This window comes from Tursiops truncatus, chromosome 20 (genome assembly GCF_011762595.2).
Source record: "Tursiops truncatus isolate mTurTru1 chromosome 20, mTurTru1.mat.Y, whole genome shotgun sequence".
Lineage (NCBI taxonomy): Eukaryota > Metazoa > Chordata > Mammalia > Artiodactyla > Delphinidae > Tursiops > Tursiops truncatus.
This window is the reverse complement of record NC_047053.1, coordinates 43,666,616-43,683,812: the sequence shown is the minus strand read 5'-3', so window position 1 is coordinate 43,683,812 and position 17,197 is coordinate 43,666,616. Positions and strand designations below refer to the sequence as shown.

The window sequence follows — 17,197 nt, the reverse complement described above, 5'->3', positions numbered from 1 at the left end:
AGGGTTGGCTCCCAGTAACTCGCAGGGACAGGGACACCATGGCAGCACCACTAAGCAGTAAGGTTCTCACAGGCAATATGGCCGAGTGTGTAAAGCTCAGCTCTGACTGCTTCTTCTTCTGTGCTCCACCAGTGTATTTCATCATAAGCCAAGGGAGGGAAATAACTCCCAGATATATGCTACCCTCCTCTGCACCAATCTGCCAGCAGCAACGAGAACCTCCTGGCAAGTCTTTACTTCAACAGAGAGAGGTGGGCTGAGAAAAATCTAAGGTGCCAGGAGGCGTCATGTTCCTCTCAGAACAACCACCCTTCGATTCATTTCTTCGAGGCCGGGGTGCTGGCCCAGGGCCCGTTGGCTGTTGAGATCGCTGCTCCCATTGTCTACACTGCACTACCTCACTGCAGCTCCGGTGTGGCTTCTCAGCTTTACCATCATCTGTGTAAGCAATCTCCTCATTAAATCCCCTCAGTTTAAATATTTAAAGTAGCTCTAGGTTTCTGGGTTGGACCCTGACAGAGGACAGCAGGCTAAGCTGTCACAGAACCAAAATGCGGCAACCTGCTCCACTTGATGCCCAGAGGGCTCCCAGAACCTCCTTATACCGATCTTCTCGGCAGGACAAACTCTTCCCTCGCCCCTTGGCTTATGGCAGCCAAGTCCAGCAGATTTGTAACAGATCTTACCGTTGGGAGCACAGAAAGCCAAAGAACAACCTCTCACTAAGAATGATAATCTAGTCACCAGCTTTCCATTCTGTGGACAACCTCAAGTTTCTCACCTCATGTCAAGGCATCCTTTTTATTGGTACAGATACTAATAATCTTCACTGTGCAGGGTACGATAGAAAAGAAAACACTACCCACAGGAAACGTCCTATAATTTTTCTGGTAGAGGACCAGCATGCAGCGGCTCTGGCAGTTAAAGATTTATGACCACTTTACAAAATCACTCAGAAGAACGCTTTGTTAACACAATTACAGATAGCTTCCTTTGGCTCTTCCAATAAACACAGGAGAAACATCACCATCAAAATAAACCATATTCAATTCCAAATAGTCTTAAAGTATAAGCATTAAGTGAACATACTAGAATTTCATAAAACAAGTTTAGAGAAAAATTAATGATTTAGTTTTGTCTGCCAGGAAATATTCCCTCTTCTTGCCTTCCTGCTCCCAAAAAAGTAAATATATTTCAAGGTAAGTGTTACTCTAAGATTATTTTTTAATCACATCCAGTCCAAGTTTGTCTATAAGAGATCTCATTATTAAAACCCAGTAATCTCTGGCACAAACAGAAAAACAACAGACTACAGAATGCTTACACCAGCCAAAAAAAAAATACACTCATTTACAACAGTGCTGTTTTCCACTGTTCTGACACATTACTATTTTCAATTTAAACAAGACGACGTCAGCATTATGATTTTCCATGTCATTTGCAAAACAGGGAGAGAACAGCCTGCCTTCACGCTGAAGGCATAGAAAGCAGCTGCGCACCAGCATCAGTACCTCTTTGTCATGGGCAATCAGCTGGGTCTTCACATGGCCGGACACAAGATTCACTCGCCCCAACACCTGCCCGGTCTCCAGCCCCCATATGGTACACGTCGTGTCAATGCTGGAGGTACCTGGAAACAACCAGTGCAAGTCAGCAGCTGACGGGGGTGAAGTTCCCACGCCAGCTTCTCTCCTTGTCCCTATTCATCTATTCAGCCCAAGAGACAACGCACTGCAAACACTTCTTGAGTACAGGGATGGAGACCCCAAAAGAGTCACGTGGGCTTCCCTGGTGGTGCAGTGGTTGAGAGTCCGCCTGCCGATGCAGGGGACGTGAGTTCGTGCCCCGGTCCGGGAAGATCCCATATGCCGCGGAGCGGCTAGGCCCGTGAACCACGGCCGCTGGACCTGTGTGTCCGGAGCCTGTGCTCCGCAACGGGAGAGGCCACAGTGGTGAGAGGCCCACGTACCGCAAAAAGAAAAAAAAAAAAAAAAAAAAAAAGAGTCACGTACTCCATCCTCACCCCAGGGCCTTGGACTCTGCCTGGAGAGACAAGACATGCACACGTGGGAAGCTCAACTCCACAGGAGGAATTAATAACCACATTCCATATTTAGCCTCTTCCCCACTCGGCCCCATTTTAGGATGTTGCACGGACCTCAGGGCCCTGGTTAAAAACTGGCCCAGTGTTATATCTGAGAAAATGTATCTTTGCTTCTTCACACTGGAATACACCCTCCCTCACTCCCTTACCTAAAAGATAAGGATCCACCTCATTCCAGTCAAAGGAGGTCAGAGGAGCACAGAAATCCGAGTTCTTGTTATTGTTTAGCAAACATTCCAGCCTGGTCTCTGTTTCACCAACCTGAAGGAACAATAATCTTTAAAAACTCAGCCAGTCTTATCTTCACAAAAAATCTTTAAAGCCTCTTTTAGTCCATATTTTAGTAAATTTAAGACGTGGGGGACATTTTTATCATAGAGTAATAAAAACCAGAGGAACTACTTGAATGCTACTTCTTTCCAAGCTTTCTCCTCTGCCCAGCTTTGTTTCCCAAATTTTCACCCCCAAATTCTTCTAGACAAGAAGTCTTCTCACTCTGCCCAAACCGGGGCATCTGTACCCTGCCTGGCTGGACGCCACACCTCCAGCTACAGGAGAGGCCATGGTGACGGCTCGGCAGAGGGGAGGCGAGGCTCCAGGATCCACTCCCATGCTGCACTAGAAGCAGCGGCCTGGATTTTGTTTAATTTACTCAAAAATATCCTGGCTGTAAATAGAATAAGAGGCCGCCGGTGTCCCCACCCCTGCAGAAGGCCTTCGTGCTTACATCACGGTCACTGAGCCTTGAGCTTCCAGGCCGACTGCAGTCGGCAGCAGGACTTGAAGGAATCTTGGCTGGACTCACTAGGAAATCTGCTGAGCCAAACAAGCTCAGTCCAGATCCGCTCCCACCTGTTCTCCCGGCTGCAGTGATCTGGCCTCCAGCCCCGGCCTGTTCTCCGTGAGTCCACGCTGCTGCGAGCAGCTGACTCTGCGGAGGCCCGTCAAGCACCTGCTTACCCTCCACACGCGGAGATAGTCGCCACTCGTCGCCAGCAGGTCTGGATAGACGCCTTTTGTGTCAGGGATCCACATGAGCTTTGTGGTGGGGTACGGATGGTCGAAGGTGTTCCGGCAAATAAACTCCGAACTCTCTTCGTCTAAACCAACAAGCTGGACCTGTAACACAGCAGAATCCAGCCACGTAAACATCTGCTTCTCGGGAGCTGCACCAAATACACCAGACCCCTGTCAGTGACAGCCGTCCTGACGCTGTACTACCCTTCACTGCAGAGGCAAGAACTAAGAGAGAGAGGGCATCTAGTCCAACGGGCCTGCTGCTCAGACGAGGAAACCCAGCCTTGGAGGGGTTGAGTTACACTGAAGACTGCAGAGCTAGTCAGAGGCAGAGACAAAATCTGAATACAGGTTTTCTGACTCCAACTCCTGCCCTCTTGATCCAACACCCTAGAGCTGTGTTAACTGCCCAGCTGGTTACCTTCCCCCACAAGCCGAGGCACTTGACAACGTGCAGCCGTGGTTTTAGTGACCCCACGACTAGAAGTGCTGTGGACATTTAGTGACAGCCAACAAAGGAACGTCTCACCTAAAAAGGCAATCGTAGGGGCTTCCTTGGTGGTGCAGTGGTTGGGAATCCACCTGCCAATGCAGAGGACACGGGTTCGAGCCCTGGTCCAGGAAGATCCCACATGCTGCGGAACTACTAAGTCTGTGAGCCACAACTACTGAGCCTGCACTCTAGAGCCTGTGAGCCACAAGTACTGAAGCCCACGCACCTAGAGCCCACGCTCCGCAACGAGAAGCCACCGAAATGAGAAGCCCGCTCCCCTCAACCAGAGAAAGCCCATGCGCATCAACGAAGACCCAACACAGCCAAAAATAAAAATAAATAAAATTTATTTTAATAAAAAAGGCAATCATCCACAAACCGCCTCCTCCTCTAGCCCCCCACCCTCGCCCCCACTGGCTGGTAATATGCTGACACAGAAGGCTGTGCCAAACAAGCATTCGGGAGCCCAAACCACTGTAACTGGCAAAGCAGCGGGTACTGTTGATGAGAAAGTCCCAGCTGGTCTGGCCACCTTTTCTTTGAGTCAGTTTTGGACCAATATTGACTTCCATCCTTTGCTGTCCAACTCAATCTGGCTCAGTAGGAAATGCCACCTGCTATACATTTGCTTATGAACTTCCACCAGCTGGAAGATGGAATGGTAGGGAGGATAAACGAGAGGATAGGCACTAACCATATAGCAGAAAGAATTCCTTCCACTCCTGTCTTGCTGACTCCAGTCTCAGATACCAGTATCTTCCTATCTTTTTTTTGTTTAAACAATTTTATTTAGGTACAATTGCATACAATAAAATTCACTCACTTTAGGTGTACAGTATCACTGAATAATATTGCATTATGTGGGGGCTTCCCTGGTGGCGCAGTGGTTGACAGTTCGCCTGTCAATGCAGGGGACACGGGTTCCTGCCCCGGTCCGGGAAGATCCCACGTGCTGCAGAGCGGCTGGGGCCGTGAGCCATGTCCGCTGAGCCTGCGCGTCCGGAGCCTGCGCGTCCGGAGCCTGTGCTCCGCAACAGGAGAGGCCACAACAGTGAGAGGCCCGCGCAAAAAATAAATAAATAAAATTTTAAAAGGTGTACGGTGGGCTTCCCTGGTGGCGCAGTGGTTGAGAGTCCACCTGCCGATGCAGGGGATGCGGGTTCGTGCCCTGGTCCAGGAAGATCCCACATGCCGCGGAGCGGCTGGGCCCGTGAGCCATGGCCGCTGAGCCTGCGCGTCCGGAGCCTGTGCTCGGCAACGGGAGAGGCCACGGCAGTGAGAGGCCCGCGTACCGCAAAAAAAAAAAAAAAAAAAAAAGTGTATGGAAAGGTTCTGAGGAGGCATAGAAACGGAAGGCATCCCCAGCAAGTGGGGCAGAGTTACTAACTAGATGGCCCACTTGGCGGGCAGCAAGAGGAACCAACGGAGAGAGCCCCGCAGAGGAGGCTGATGAAACATGCCTAGGGCAGGCTCGAGAGCCCTGACAGCAAACTGAAAACAGAGGTGGGTTTTCCCCCGTGAAGGCGTCTGAGAGGCAGCGGTAGGACTGTGAGACCGTGGAGGTATGAGCATGGGGCCTGGTAATGCTGGGCGGGACTGACTGGATCCAGGAAGAGGCTGGAGGCGGGGAGCTCAGCCTGGAGACCCACAGGGGAACAGGTGGGAAAGGTTAAGGGCCTGTGGTGACCGGTAGTGAGAATGGCAAGGGATAACCCGAGATGGCCACAAGAAGGATTTTGACAGAATGAACAGTTCTTATGGAATTAAAAAGTTGACATTCTGACCTTTGCAGAAAACAAAATGTAAAGGAAGATTCTAGATGGAACAGGGAAAATTGGCATCAGGCTTGGTGGGGGAAGGAGGAGAAAATAGATGAGAAGGTAAATTTTGTGGCTCACTGGGCAGAATAAAGCGTAAGCCTCTCATATAGATTCTGAGCCAGATATTGCATTCATCTATTTATTCAAATATTTACCTAGTGGTTATTAGGTGCCAAGCCCTAAGTGCTGGGGATGTGGCAGCAAGCACAAAATCCCTCTTTCTAGCCATGCAGGTAAGGCTAAACTAGAAGGGGAAAATGCTGCTACTGCTAAAAGTTGCTTTCCAGCCATTGGAGGCTTCTCTGCAAACCTCAAAATATCAGCTCCCATGAGCACGTGCCACTTAGGATCCACTTAAGCAGGCATTCAAAGCTTTCGCTAGCCTACCTTATCTTCCACTTTCATTTATCTAGTCAGTGCTTCCCATCCCTCTCCTTACACTGCCCTCACTTATAAAATCCTCATACCTCCTTCCGTTGATCCAAATCCTGCCCAGTATTAATAAAGAACGGTGGCATCAGCCTTCCAGGCCTCCTTACTTGCTAGTTGTAGGACCTTGGACATGTTACTTAACTTTGCTAAACCTGTTTCCAATCTGTAAAGTGAGGATATTCACAGTACCTACACCTCACAGAGTTGTATGTAACACCTTTTGTTTGTAAACTGTTCAGTATGATGCCTTCCTCAGTGTATGAGCTTTTAATATTCTTACACCTCACCTCCTTCATAAACCATCTGCAGTCTTCCCAGCACAGTGGTCTCTCAGTACTTATCTATTCCATCCATTTGGTGACTAATCCCACACTGCCTCATGAAAGCACCTGCATGACTGTCTTATGCTATTTCTCTTAGTAAATGCCTTAAAAACAGGGCCTGTAGGGACTTCCCTGGTGGTCCAGTGGTTAAGAGTCCGCCTTCCAATGCGGAGGACGCAGGTTCGATCCCTGGTCAGGAATCTAAGATCCCACATGCCGCGGGGCAACTGAGCCCGTGTGCCGTGACCACTGAGCCTGCACGTTCTGGAGCCTACATACCACAACTAGAGAAGCCCGTGATGAAGAGCCCGTGTGCCACAACCGGTACCCGACACAGCCAAATAAATAAATAAACATTAAAAAAATAAAAAATTAAACCTACACACCATTGTAAAGCAATTATACCCCAATAAAGATGTTAAAAAAAATAAAAATTTAAAAAATTTAAAAAATTAAAAATTAAAAAAAAACAGGGCCTGGGTCTTACTCCTGCTTGTACTGCCAACAGCAATGGTTTTCAAATCTGGCAACCAGATTTACCTAGAGTGCTTTACACATTCCTGGGCTCCCCACCGTTAGCCCAAGATTCTGATTCAACAAGTGTCAAGTGGGGCCCAGGAGTCTATATTCTTAAGACCCTCCCTGGTGATCTGATTCAGCAAGGTTTGACAACCTCTGCACAACAGTACCTAACCTAGGGAAGAAGCCAGGAAATGGCTGGGATCTTTCCTGATCTTCCCAAAGACTTCATGTGTTTGCACAGACTCGTGTTTCATCCTTGGCCTAACTCGCTTTAGCTCTTCTGCTCCAAATTGCCAACCAAGTACTGAAAGGAATAACACTTTGCTTTCACTGTTATTCAACTGTTGTTCATATACGCAGATGTTAAAAATTTAATGAAAGAGAATGTAAGTTCTCTTGAATATTCATATAATACAGAATGAAGTGGTAAAGTCTCCCATTAACTTCACCCTCAATTCTACTTAGTGACTCTCAAACCAGTTTGATATGAACTACTTTCCAAATGTTTTTCCAAACAAAACACCAAAAAAAACCCCAGATAAGTTTGGACCATAAAATGTATTCTGTAACTTGCTCTTAACAACATCTTGGAAGATCTCACGTCCGTACAAATAGCTCTACCTCATTCTTCCACAGCAGACTGTGGTAAGCACACCATAATTTAACTATTCATAGTTACTGTGGTTATAGCCCATTGTTTTGCTATTATAAACAATGCTCTGTACATATATGTGTAAAGGCTTTTATTGGTCAGATTGCTAAAAGTGTAACTGCTGCATCACATTTTAGATGTTAATACCACAGGAACTATGAGATAATAAATGTGTGTTGTTTTAAGCTAAAAAAAAAGTCACAGATTCTGTCCAGCAGCCTTTGAAAAGGCTGCTTCCATTTACACTTTCATTAACAGTATATGAGGGTGCCAATTTCCCCATACCTTTGAAAACACTGAAAATAATCTTTTAACATTTTTGTTAATCTGAGAGACGAAAAATGGCATTTTACTACTGAAGGTGAGCACATTTATTATTTTTACTTCTGAATAATAATTTTTAAAATGAGTGCTTATAATGGACCAAGTATAAGCATTACACTTACTGCTTTACATGCAATACCTCATTTAATCCTCTCAACATCTCCATGAGGTAGGTACTCTTATTCTTCCCACTTTCCTAAGAGATGGAGTAAAAGAGATGTTAAGTTTCTTGCCCAGGATCACAAAGGTTATCACTTCCCCATACTATCAGCAACACTAGAAGCAGTAACTTAATTTTTATAAATTTGAAAGGGAAAAGTAACATCACAGGGTCAATTCTCATTCCCCTTAACTACCTGAGGTTGAGTATCTTTTCCTGTTTATTGATCACTTGCATTTTCTCTTCTACAAACTGGCTATTTATACTCTGTTCATTTTTCTATCACACTAAGTAAATTAGCTCCTACTGGCTGTCATGTTTTGAAAATATTTTTCGTTGTCCTATCATCTGTCTTTTGACTTTGTCCACAGGATATCTTTTCACATAGAAATGTTTTATTTGTATGTACAGTTGACCCTTGCACAAGGTGGGGAGTTAATGCACGTATAATTTAGTATCTGAGTCCTCTGCATCTTTGGATTCAACCAACCATGGACCCTGTGTAGTACTTAATTGAAAAATATCCACTTATAAGTGGACCTGTGCAGTTTAAACCCGTACTGTTCAAGGGTCAACTGCACTATAGCCTGTCAATCTTTTCCTTAGTTGACTCTGGATTTAATGATTGGCTTAAAGATCACCTTCTCTGCGCACCCTCCACTGCCCCAGTACAAATTTCATAGTCAATTTTCTTTTACTATGTTTGGGGGACTGTTCTTTACTTGATCTGGAATTGATTTTCATATATGACGTGAATTAGGGGGCTCTAAATTTTTCTGCCGTACAATTTATTTTTTTCCCCAGTGAGTTAAAGTTCTATCTTATCAATAACTACATTTCTATATATACTTAGTTCTGCTTTGGAACGTGTGTGTGATTGCACCAACTATATGTGGTATTGGCTGTAACTATACCAATTCCAGTATGTTTACTCTGATCTGGTAGGCAAGTGTTCCCCTCTCTGTTTTCAAAACATCTTTTCCCTTTTTTTTTTTTGGACATCAGTATACATTTATTTTTAAGACTCTGGAGACAAATAGTATTCCAGTTCTAGCCTCGCATTTACCTTCTACGTCACTTTGGGGAGTTACTTAGCACATCTGGGCCTCAGCTTCCTCATCTTCCCATAAGTTCTGATATGTATTATTTTTACCAATCAGCTGGTTTCCCTTAAGAAAAATTTTTTTCTTAATACATGGCCAATTTTTATAAATTATCTTTTTAAAAAGTGCATTCTATTCCCCATATAAATCTTATATACTCAAGTATATTTTCAGGTATTCACAGTAGCACAATCTGTAATAGCTGCAGATTTGCAGACACTGCTCCATGCCTTCTATCATCAACTGTGGCTAGCCTGACTTTTCCTTCCCCTCTTCAAGAGGATGTGATCATTTTGCCTGAATGTCCAAAGATTCTTTCTTCACCCTAGGAAAATGTAGACACTTTCCTAGGAAAGTTTTCAGTGCCAATTGTTTTGTGTCCATTTCTCTTGAGATATAGTTTGAACTCATTACTTCAAACCTTTATTCTATAAAGTCTTCTTTAATGACATATTTGAGTTTTTGTGTTTCATTTCTTTGGTCTTCTTCAGAGACACCAATTATACCTAAGTTAGACATTCTTTATTTTCTGCATCTATTACAGACTTTCTAATTGTTCAATTCCACTTCATTTTCTCAATCTGTCTTCCCTATCTTTCACTGTTTTCAGCAGTTTGTATTCATTTTAATTCTCTTTCTAATGTGGCTTTTAGGTCTGTGATAATTTTTTTTTCTCTTCCACTTTTTTCCTGGGCTGCACCTGCTGGTGGTCCCATTTTCTCTTGTCACCATGCCTATTTTACCTGATCTCCTGTATCTCCACCTGGAGTTCTTTATTTTCTTAAGTTCTTTGAATTCATGGTGGCCATTAATTTTCAACTAAGGTGAAAACAATTTTCTAGTGTAGATACTTTACCTTCCATTTGTTTCCCATTTTTTCCCCCTCCTTTCTTATAGTATCTCTCTATTGCTACTATGCTGGTTCCTGAATGAGGCAAGTTCTTTCTAGATGATCTGAAGGAAGTTCCTATGGGAGAGAGGTCAGGGCCATGTTCCAAGTTAGCATAAATACATGAGGCTTTTGCATCTTCCCAGCCAACAGAGATGAAGAGCTGTCAAGCTGCTCACAATTCAATCTCTTCCAACCTGCCTCATCTAGTGCTTCTAGAGACGATGGCATGTCTCCATGTCTCCTTATACAGCTTAGCTTCCCTCTCATCCAAGGTGTCAAGTGCGGTCTAGAGAAGCTCCTGCTGCCTTCTGTGCACCCTCTTCTCACTGTCCCAAACAAAGGATTGTTGGTTTTGCCCATCAAAATCCTATCCTGGAGAACTGTGCTCTTCTGAGTTTGAATCTGCAGCCACAGACATCCTTTCTCAGCATCTTCCTATACCCATTTGATTTTCATTATACTGCCATCCTTCCTCACTTATTGTGGGAGCGTAAGGAAAAAGTATGTCTTTAATCATCTTGTCAACATTTAGGTTACCCCTCTGCCTTTTCTTTCCTCCATAGTCTTCCCTGTCCTCCTGTTAAACTTCTTCTATCTCCCACCTCCACTGCCTTTCTGCAACTATTGTTTCACAATGCTTTACCCCAACATGTGAAACAAATGCCCCCTAGAAAGAAAAGACTGTGAAATAAGATCATTTTTACTTATTTTTAAACTGTGGATATTACTATGTCAGATATCTCCTAAGGAGCAGATATAAAACATAAAATATTTATTCCTTGGAGGCATGACCACACCTTCACTTTCAATTACTTTCATGAACAACAACATAAATTACTATTCACATTACTCATACCTTGTATTTTTTAAAATTTAAAAGCTGCTGTGTTTATCTTGTTACTATGCTCCTCGAGGGAGGAGACTGTGTATCCCGCTTTAACTACATGCAGTGCTAGTACCAGAACATGAAGGTGAATGCATATGAATATGTGTGCACATATATGTAATTAATAATAATAATAAAAAAAACCCGGGGCTTCCCTGGTGGTGCAGTGGTTGCGAGTCCGCCTGCCGATGCAGGGGACACGCGTTCGTGCCCCGGTCCGGGAAGATCCCACATGCCGCGTAACAGCTAGGCCCGTGAGCCATGGCCACTGAGCCTGCACATCCAGAGCCTGTGCTCCGCAACGGGAGAGGCCACAACAGTGAGAGGCCCGCATACCGCAAAAAAAAAAACCAAGTTATCTAAACCAGTAATACCACTCTTGACAGTAGAACATTTCCCCACAATTGTTAATATAACCAAAATCAGCTAAGGCAAAATTCTGACAGAATAAACCAGCTTTTCTTGGTCTTTTCCATTTGTCCTCCTTTCAAGCCTGTTCCTGACTGATTATTGTTGATCAACATCTGCAGAGAGGTCCTGCCTTGTCAAACTCTGAAATGAACTCTGGCACAGCACCCCTTCAGCTCCTGGCTCTGAGGCTAATCAATCAGCTCTGGCATCACAGCCCCAGGCAGGCCAGACTACCTACAGAACACAGATTCACTCCTTGTTCAAATCACAGCATCTCCAGTAAGTCTGTGTGAACCAGGTTAGGGCAAAAAACAATATAGCAGAAGTTTTATTCAGTGGTCTCATGGAGGAATTAGTCCCCTCACTGTCTAGAAAAAAGAAAGGAGGAAGTTAAAACCAGAAGAGTTTTATACTTTAAATTCCCCTGCTGACACTCTTGGCAAGGACTGATGGAGCACTGCAAAATTTTAAATATCTATCAAAAATACTTATGTGTATTAAAACACTTTCTCTTTACTGCTACCAATCTCAAATCTGCTAAGAAAGGATACAGAAGGTTACCAAGTATCATCGCTGTGCCTAAAACACAACAAATAAGTATTTGTTGAATTAATGAACAAATGAATGAGAATCCTGAAAGGCTGCCAGAAATACTGAGAAATGAAAACTTATATGCCAGGGTCAAAACCATTATGTGCCAAATACGCAGTGGTTGGGGGTCCGCCTGCCGATGCAGGGGACATGGGTTCATGCCCCGGTCCGGGAGGATCCTGTGTGCCGCGGGGCGGCTGGGACCGTGGGCCATGGCCGCTGGGCTTGCGCGTCCGGAGCCTGTGCTCCGTGGCAGGAGAGGCCACAGCAGGGAGAGGCCCGCGTACCGCAGGAAAAAAAAACAAAAAAAAACCATTACGTGCCAAATAGATAAAGTAATTCTACATTAAAGATCTCATAGGAATCAACACAGGCTGACAAAGCAAGCATTCATCCCATGTGCATTTCAAGTACAAGGTAGTCTTACTCAGATTCACTACCAGTATTCTTCAAAAAGCATCAGGTATACCTATGATTTCTCTCCTCAGAACCTCAAAAAATGTTTTCTAGATGCCAAATCTTAACGCACATATGGTCAGCTAGTTAAATATTGGGGCAAAATAAATCCCAATCACGCTGTCAATTCTATTCAAAACCAACCCTGAAACATGCAACTAAGTGGAATAGAAGCCCAGGAACTGCTACCCATCTTTCCCCATAAAACAAGGGAAATACCACTCGTCTAAAGATGACAGATATTGTCAAACCTCAGGAGAAATACCAGAGTTCTTTTTTTTTTTTTTTTTTAAATTTATTTTGGGCTGTACTGGGTCTTCGTTTCTGTGCGAGGGCTTTCTCTAGTTGTGGCAAGCGGGGGCCACTCTTCATCGCGATGCACGGGTCTCTCACTATTGTGGCCTCTCTTGTTTCGGAGCACAGGCTCCAGACCCGCAGGCTCAGTAGTTGTGGCTCACGGGCCTAGTTGCTCCTCGGCATGCGGGATCTTCCCAGACCAGGGCTCGAACCCGTGTCCCCTGCATTAGCAGGCAGATTCTCAACCACTGTGCCACCAGGGAAGCCCCAGAGTTCTTATATCAGAGTTACTGTGTCTAATCCAGGTAGAACAAGAGAAAATGGGCTTAAACTAGCATATTACACTACTTGGAGTCCGACAACAAGAAGCTTCTACACCACAAAATGGGTTTGGTTGAAAGAAACCAAGAGAATTTTTTCCCCTGGGTCTTTAAAAGGCAAAGGAATGAACATAATGACCTTTTGAGGTACCTTTCTGACCTAAGGTCCTGATTTTTCTCTGGAAAATACAAAAGTCAAATTTACCTAACACCCATATAATGCTCCTTGATTATATTTCGATTACAGATAGAGTAGTGATGATGTTTAAGTAATAATAGCTAACATTTCTAAATTGCTTACTATGTGCCAGGCAGAGTTCCTAACTCCATTACATATATTAACTCATTTAATCTTATTACTCTCATTTTACAGATGAGGAAACTGAGGCACAGAGTTTCATTTGCTTAAGGCCATACAAAACTGGTAAGTGGCAGGGCTGAGATCTCAACCCAGACTACCTCAAAGAGGCTATTTGGTAATTGAGCTTTTTTCATGGGATGGAATCAATATTTAGGCACATGCAGATGCAAAAAGAAGGATTCCTGTCTCTGGTCAGGAGATGCCAAGGTAACTCCAGGGTAATGGTCTTAGAGCACCACCTGGACCACCTGTGTCTGAATCACCTGGGTGTCTGTTAACTAGTGAAGCCTGAGAATGTATAAGTCCCTCAAAGGATTCTTATACACAAGCTAAAATTTAGAAAACCATTCTCCAACACCAGTGTTCCTCTATCCCCAAGCAGAGACCACAAAAAAACAACATCAAACACAATTACCAATAGTAGGACTCTTTATTCCAGGTGTAGTTGATAGAACCTAGTTTACTCCACAACAATTCCCAAATTTATTCGGATGATGGAACACCTGGAAGTCAAGTTGTTCTTGAAATGCTAAGAGATTTAATTCTACCGAACTACAAATAATTTTACTACAGGAAAATGTGATGACATGAATACAAAATTTTTCTTAAATTATAATCACGTTTTCTTAATGTCTCACAGTAAAAAAAGATGACCGTTTCTAGGCTTTTTCATCAATGTTAATTTGCTGTGTCAATTTATTTTGTCCTCTACTAGCAATTACTATTGACAGCAAACAGGAACCAAAGGTCTGAGAATTTCAACCAATAATTTTAAAATTCCTCTAAAATATGAAGTCTGGCACCTCCATGTCCAGGTTTCTCCGAAACTGAGCCTGATAATCACTGTGTTAAAGTGAGATTTATTGCCCGCCAGCCCCTAGGCACAGATCCTCTACAGCAGGGTTTCTTACCTTGAGGTCCATGAACTTGAGGCGGAAAATCACATTTACATTTTCACAAACCTCTAGCTAAAATTTATCATCTCCTTCCATTACAAATGGAGGCAGCTACTCACCATGGCATCAAGATCTGTGAGTTGTTACCAATAAAAATCACTGATTTTTTCATATCACATCAAAGTGAACATCTTGAAATGCTGTTTACCCTCATCCCTACTTCAAGATTAATGATTATAATGGATGATGTAATTTAATGAGTTAACTTAATTAAAAGTACAGATTATCACTTTTTTTTGTTTTTTGTTTTTTGCAGTACGCGGGCCTCTCACTGTTGTGGCCTCTCCCGTTGCAGAGCAACAGGCTCCGGACGCGCAGGCTCAGCGTGTCCCCTGCATCGGCAGGCGGACTCGCAACCGCTGCGCCACCAGGGAAGCCCCCAGATTATCACTTTTTAAAAAATGTTTTTAATAACTATACCTCAGGGCTTCCTATAATCTGGGGATGCGGGTTCGTGCCCCGGTCCGGGAGGATCCCGCATGCCGCGGAGTGGCTGCGCTCGTGAGCCATGGCCGCTGAGCCTGCGCGTCCAGAGCCTGTTGCTCCGCAACGGGAGAGGCCACAACAGTGAGAGGCCCGCATACCGCAAAAAACAAAAAAAACGAAAAACAAACAAACAAACAAAAAATAACTATAGCTCAATATGATTGGTTTCCTTTGTAATCCTATGTATTTTATGCATTTGAAAACAGAATTATGAACAGAGATCTACTGGCTTCAAACTGCCAAAGGTGTCCATGACAGACACACACACACACACACACACACGCACGCACACACACACAAGTTAAGAACTCTGACCTAGATAGGTGAGGGCACAAAAACAGTAGGCAAGACACTGCACTGCCTACATCATGCAAGTGAACTGAGAGAGAGGTAACCGCTTAACCTATTACCCCTGGGATCATCAGACCACGCGGCCTGTGTGCCTGTGGCACAAAGAAGGGGCTCCACATGGTTACTAAATGAAAGGACAAACTTTGGGGTAGAGTCCCTGCAACGGAGGTTTGACACCAATTACTCCACTGATTCCCCCAGCAGCCTAACTGTGGCTCAGTTTCTCCTCTCTTAGAAATGGGACTACTGCTTACCCAAATCGACCCTGGAAGAACTTGCAAGGAAAAAAAATCTATCTGTGTGAAAAGATTCAAGCCCTTTGAAAGATATATTTTACTTTTCTTCCCCTTTTAAACATGTATCCTTAAACAACAGTTCTAATGTTCTCAATTTTACTAGTTCAGTTTACACATCAGGGCCTTGAATTCCATTCCCAGCTCTGCCGTCCACTATGGGCCATAAAGAAGAAAGAGGCACCAGAGAAAAGAAAATAAAGCTATGTCTTGTCAGGACTCTCTGCTTTCTGTGGGCAATGGGTGGACTCCAAGATCAGTGCATACTCCCCAAGATTTGTTTGTAAATTGTGATGTCTGGGTAATGAAAGTCCATCGTTTTCATCACTTTCTCAAAGGGGATTCCAAAATAGTTAAGACCTAACTCTAGAGAAACAGATGTGCTCCTGAAAAACTGTCAACAAAATTACAATGTTCAAATGTTTTTTACAGGACCTTTATGTGTAAAAAGAACTTTCCTACAACAAATTGTGGGTCAGAAATAATAAAACTGACCTGTGCAGTGCCCCACAGCTGGTCAGTGGACCAGACAGGACCCAACCCAAGAGCACCTGGCTTTCTTCCCTGCCCCATGCCTGTCACCATCCAACACTTTATTCTTCTTAAGTCACGGTGTTCATGATGTTAAGCAGGTGTACAGGCTTTCAACACCGCTAGGCACGGCTCTCCGTTGCTCTGATCACTATCAATCACGTTTACTCTAATACAATAAATGGAAGAGATTAAGGAATAAAGGAAAGAAAACTCTTCCCACTAACTTATTCAACAACTTTCAAAAATAAATTTATGCTGCACTGCCAGCTTAAAGCTTCCTCCTACTACCCGTGCTTCTATGAAGGATTCTCAAATTGTGGATGTCCAGAAAGACTTACTACTCAAGATTACATATCTGTATTAGCACGAAAGATGCCAAGAAAAAAATACGGCAAGTATCATCCTTCTCTGTTCGGAAAACAATGGCGGGATTACAGCCATTGGCCAAGATTTCCAAAAAGAGGGTCTCTTTGAAGAGGACGAATATGAGGCAGCAATAGCAATGGCAATCCCGGCAAAGGGCTGGGGGAATCCAGGAAGAGTACCTGGGGGTGGATGTAGGGGGCTGGGAAGCCTGCGTAGTTAACAGTCCTAATAGCGATCTAGCGTGGCCAGGAGTGACCACCGAGGCGCCAGCATTTTCTTCACAGCCACCATTCCCTCATCCTTCTTCCGCCCCCTAACTGAAGCAATGCGGCAGGAGCGGAGGGGATAGGAGTGATAAATGGCATAGCTTTGGGGTGTAAACCTGGGTTTGAGACCTGTTTCCGTCACGAAATAGCTGTGTGACTCGGGCAAGTCACAACACGGTGCCTCAGTTTTCCCATCAGTAAAATGAGAGTAACTACACTCCTGACTACCCAGGAATGCTGCAAGGATTAAATGCGATAATGAGAGCGAAACTGTCTGCACAGGGCCAGACACAGAGGAACCGCTCCGTGGCGCTAGGGCAAGTCCGCGGGAGGGTCCTGGGGTCTGGGCTCCGGCCCGGAAAGGGCGCCCCCGGGGCCCGCTCCCCGCCAGCCGGGTTCCGAGCCCCTGCCCGGCCCACCTTGTTGTTGTACTCCTCCACGAAGCTGCCCAGCGCCAGGCGAAAGCGCTTGTCGGGCCGCACGCTCCAGTTCATGGCGTAGACGGTCCAGGGCGCTTCATACTTGTAGATCTCCTTCCGTTTGCCGTGCAGGGACATGGTGGCGGCGGCGGGGCCGCAGTGCGGACCGGGACGGCAGCGGGCTGCTGAGGGCGGGGGCGCCAATCGGGAAGGGAGCCTGGCCTGGAACCCAGGGGTCCGAAGGGAGGCGGGGCGGGGGCGGGCAAGGACGGCCTAGCCCGGAAGAGGGCCCGCAGCGAGAGACAACGAGGGCCGAGCCCAACTCCCAGTTTCAAACCTGCTTCGGCTCGGACGACAGCCAC

General features: G+C 45.0%; 1 protein-coding gene across 3 annotated transcripts in view; it reads right to left on the bottom strand.

Moving 5' to 3' along the window:
* The window catches only part of DCAF7 (DDB1 and CUL4 associated factor 7), a 26,729-nt gene extending 9,532 nt beyond the window's left edge, over nucleotides 1–17,197 (bottom strand). For 2 of the 3 annotated variants that reach the window (XR_012328752.1, XM_019944315.3), the window contains exons 1-5: nucleotides 16,836–17,197; nucleotides 7,827–7,883; nucleotides 3,065–3,223; nucleotides 2,254–2,365; nucleotides 1,512–1,630 (exon numbers count right to left, since the gene is read on the bottom strand). Coding sequence is in view for 2 of the 3 variants with exons in the window: in XM_019944315.3 (XP_019799874.1) it covers nucleotides 1,512–1,630; nucleotides 2,254–2,365; nucleotides 3,065–3,223; nucleotides 7,827–7,883; nucleotides 16,836–16,973 (585 nt within the window). In the remaining variant the exon portion in view is untranslated. The remainder of the gene's footprint in view (nucleotides 1–1,511; nucleotides 1,631–2,253; nucleotides 2,366–3,064; nucleotides 3,224–7,826; nucleotides 7,884–16,835) is intronic. The other variant, XM_019944316.3, reaches the window with a different exon arrangement.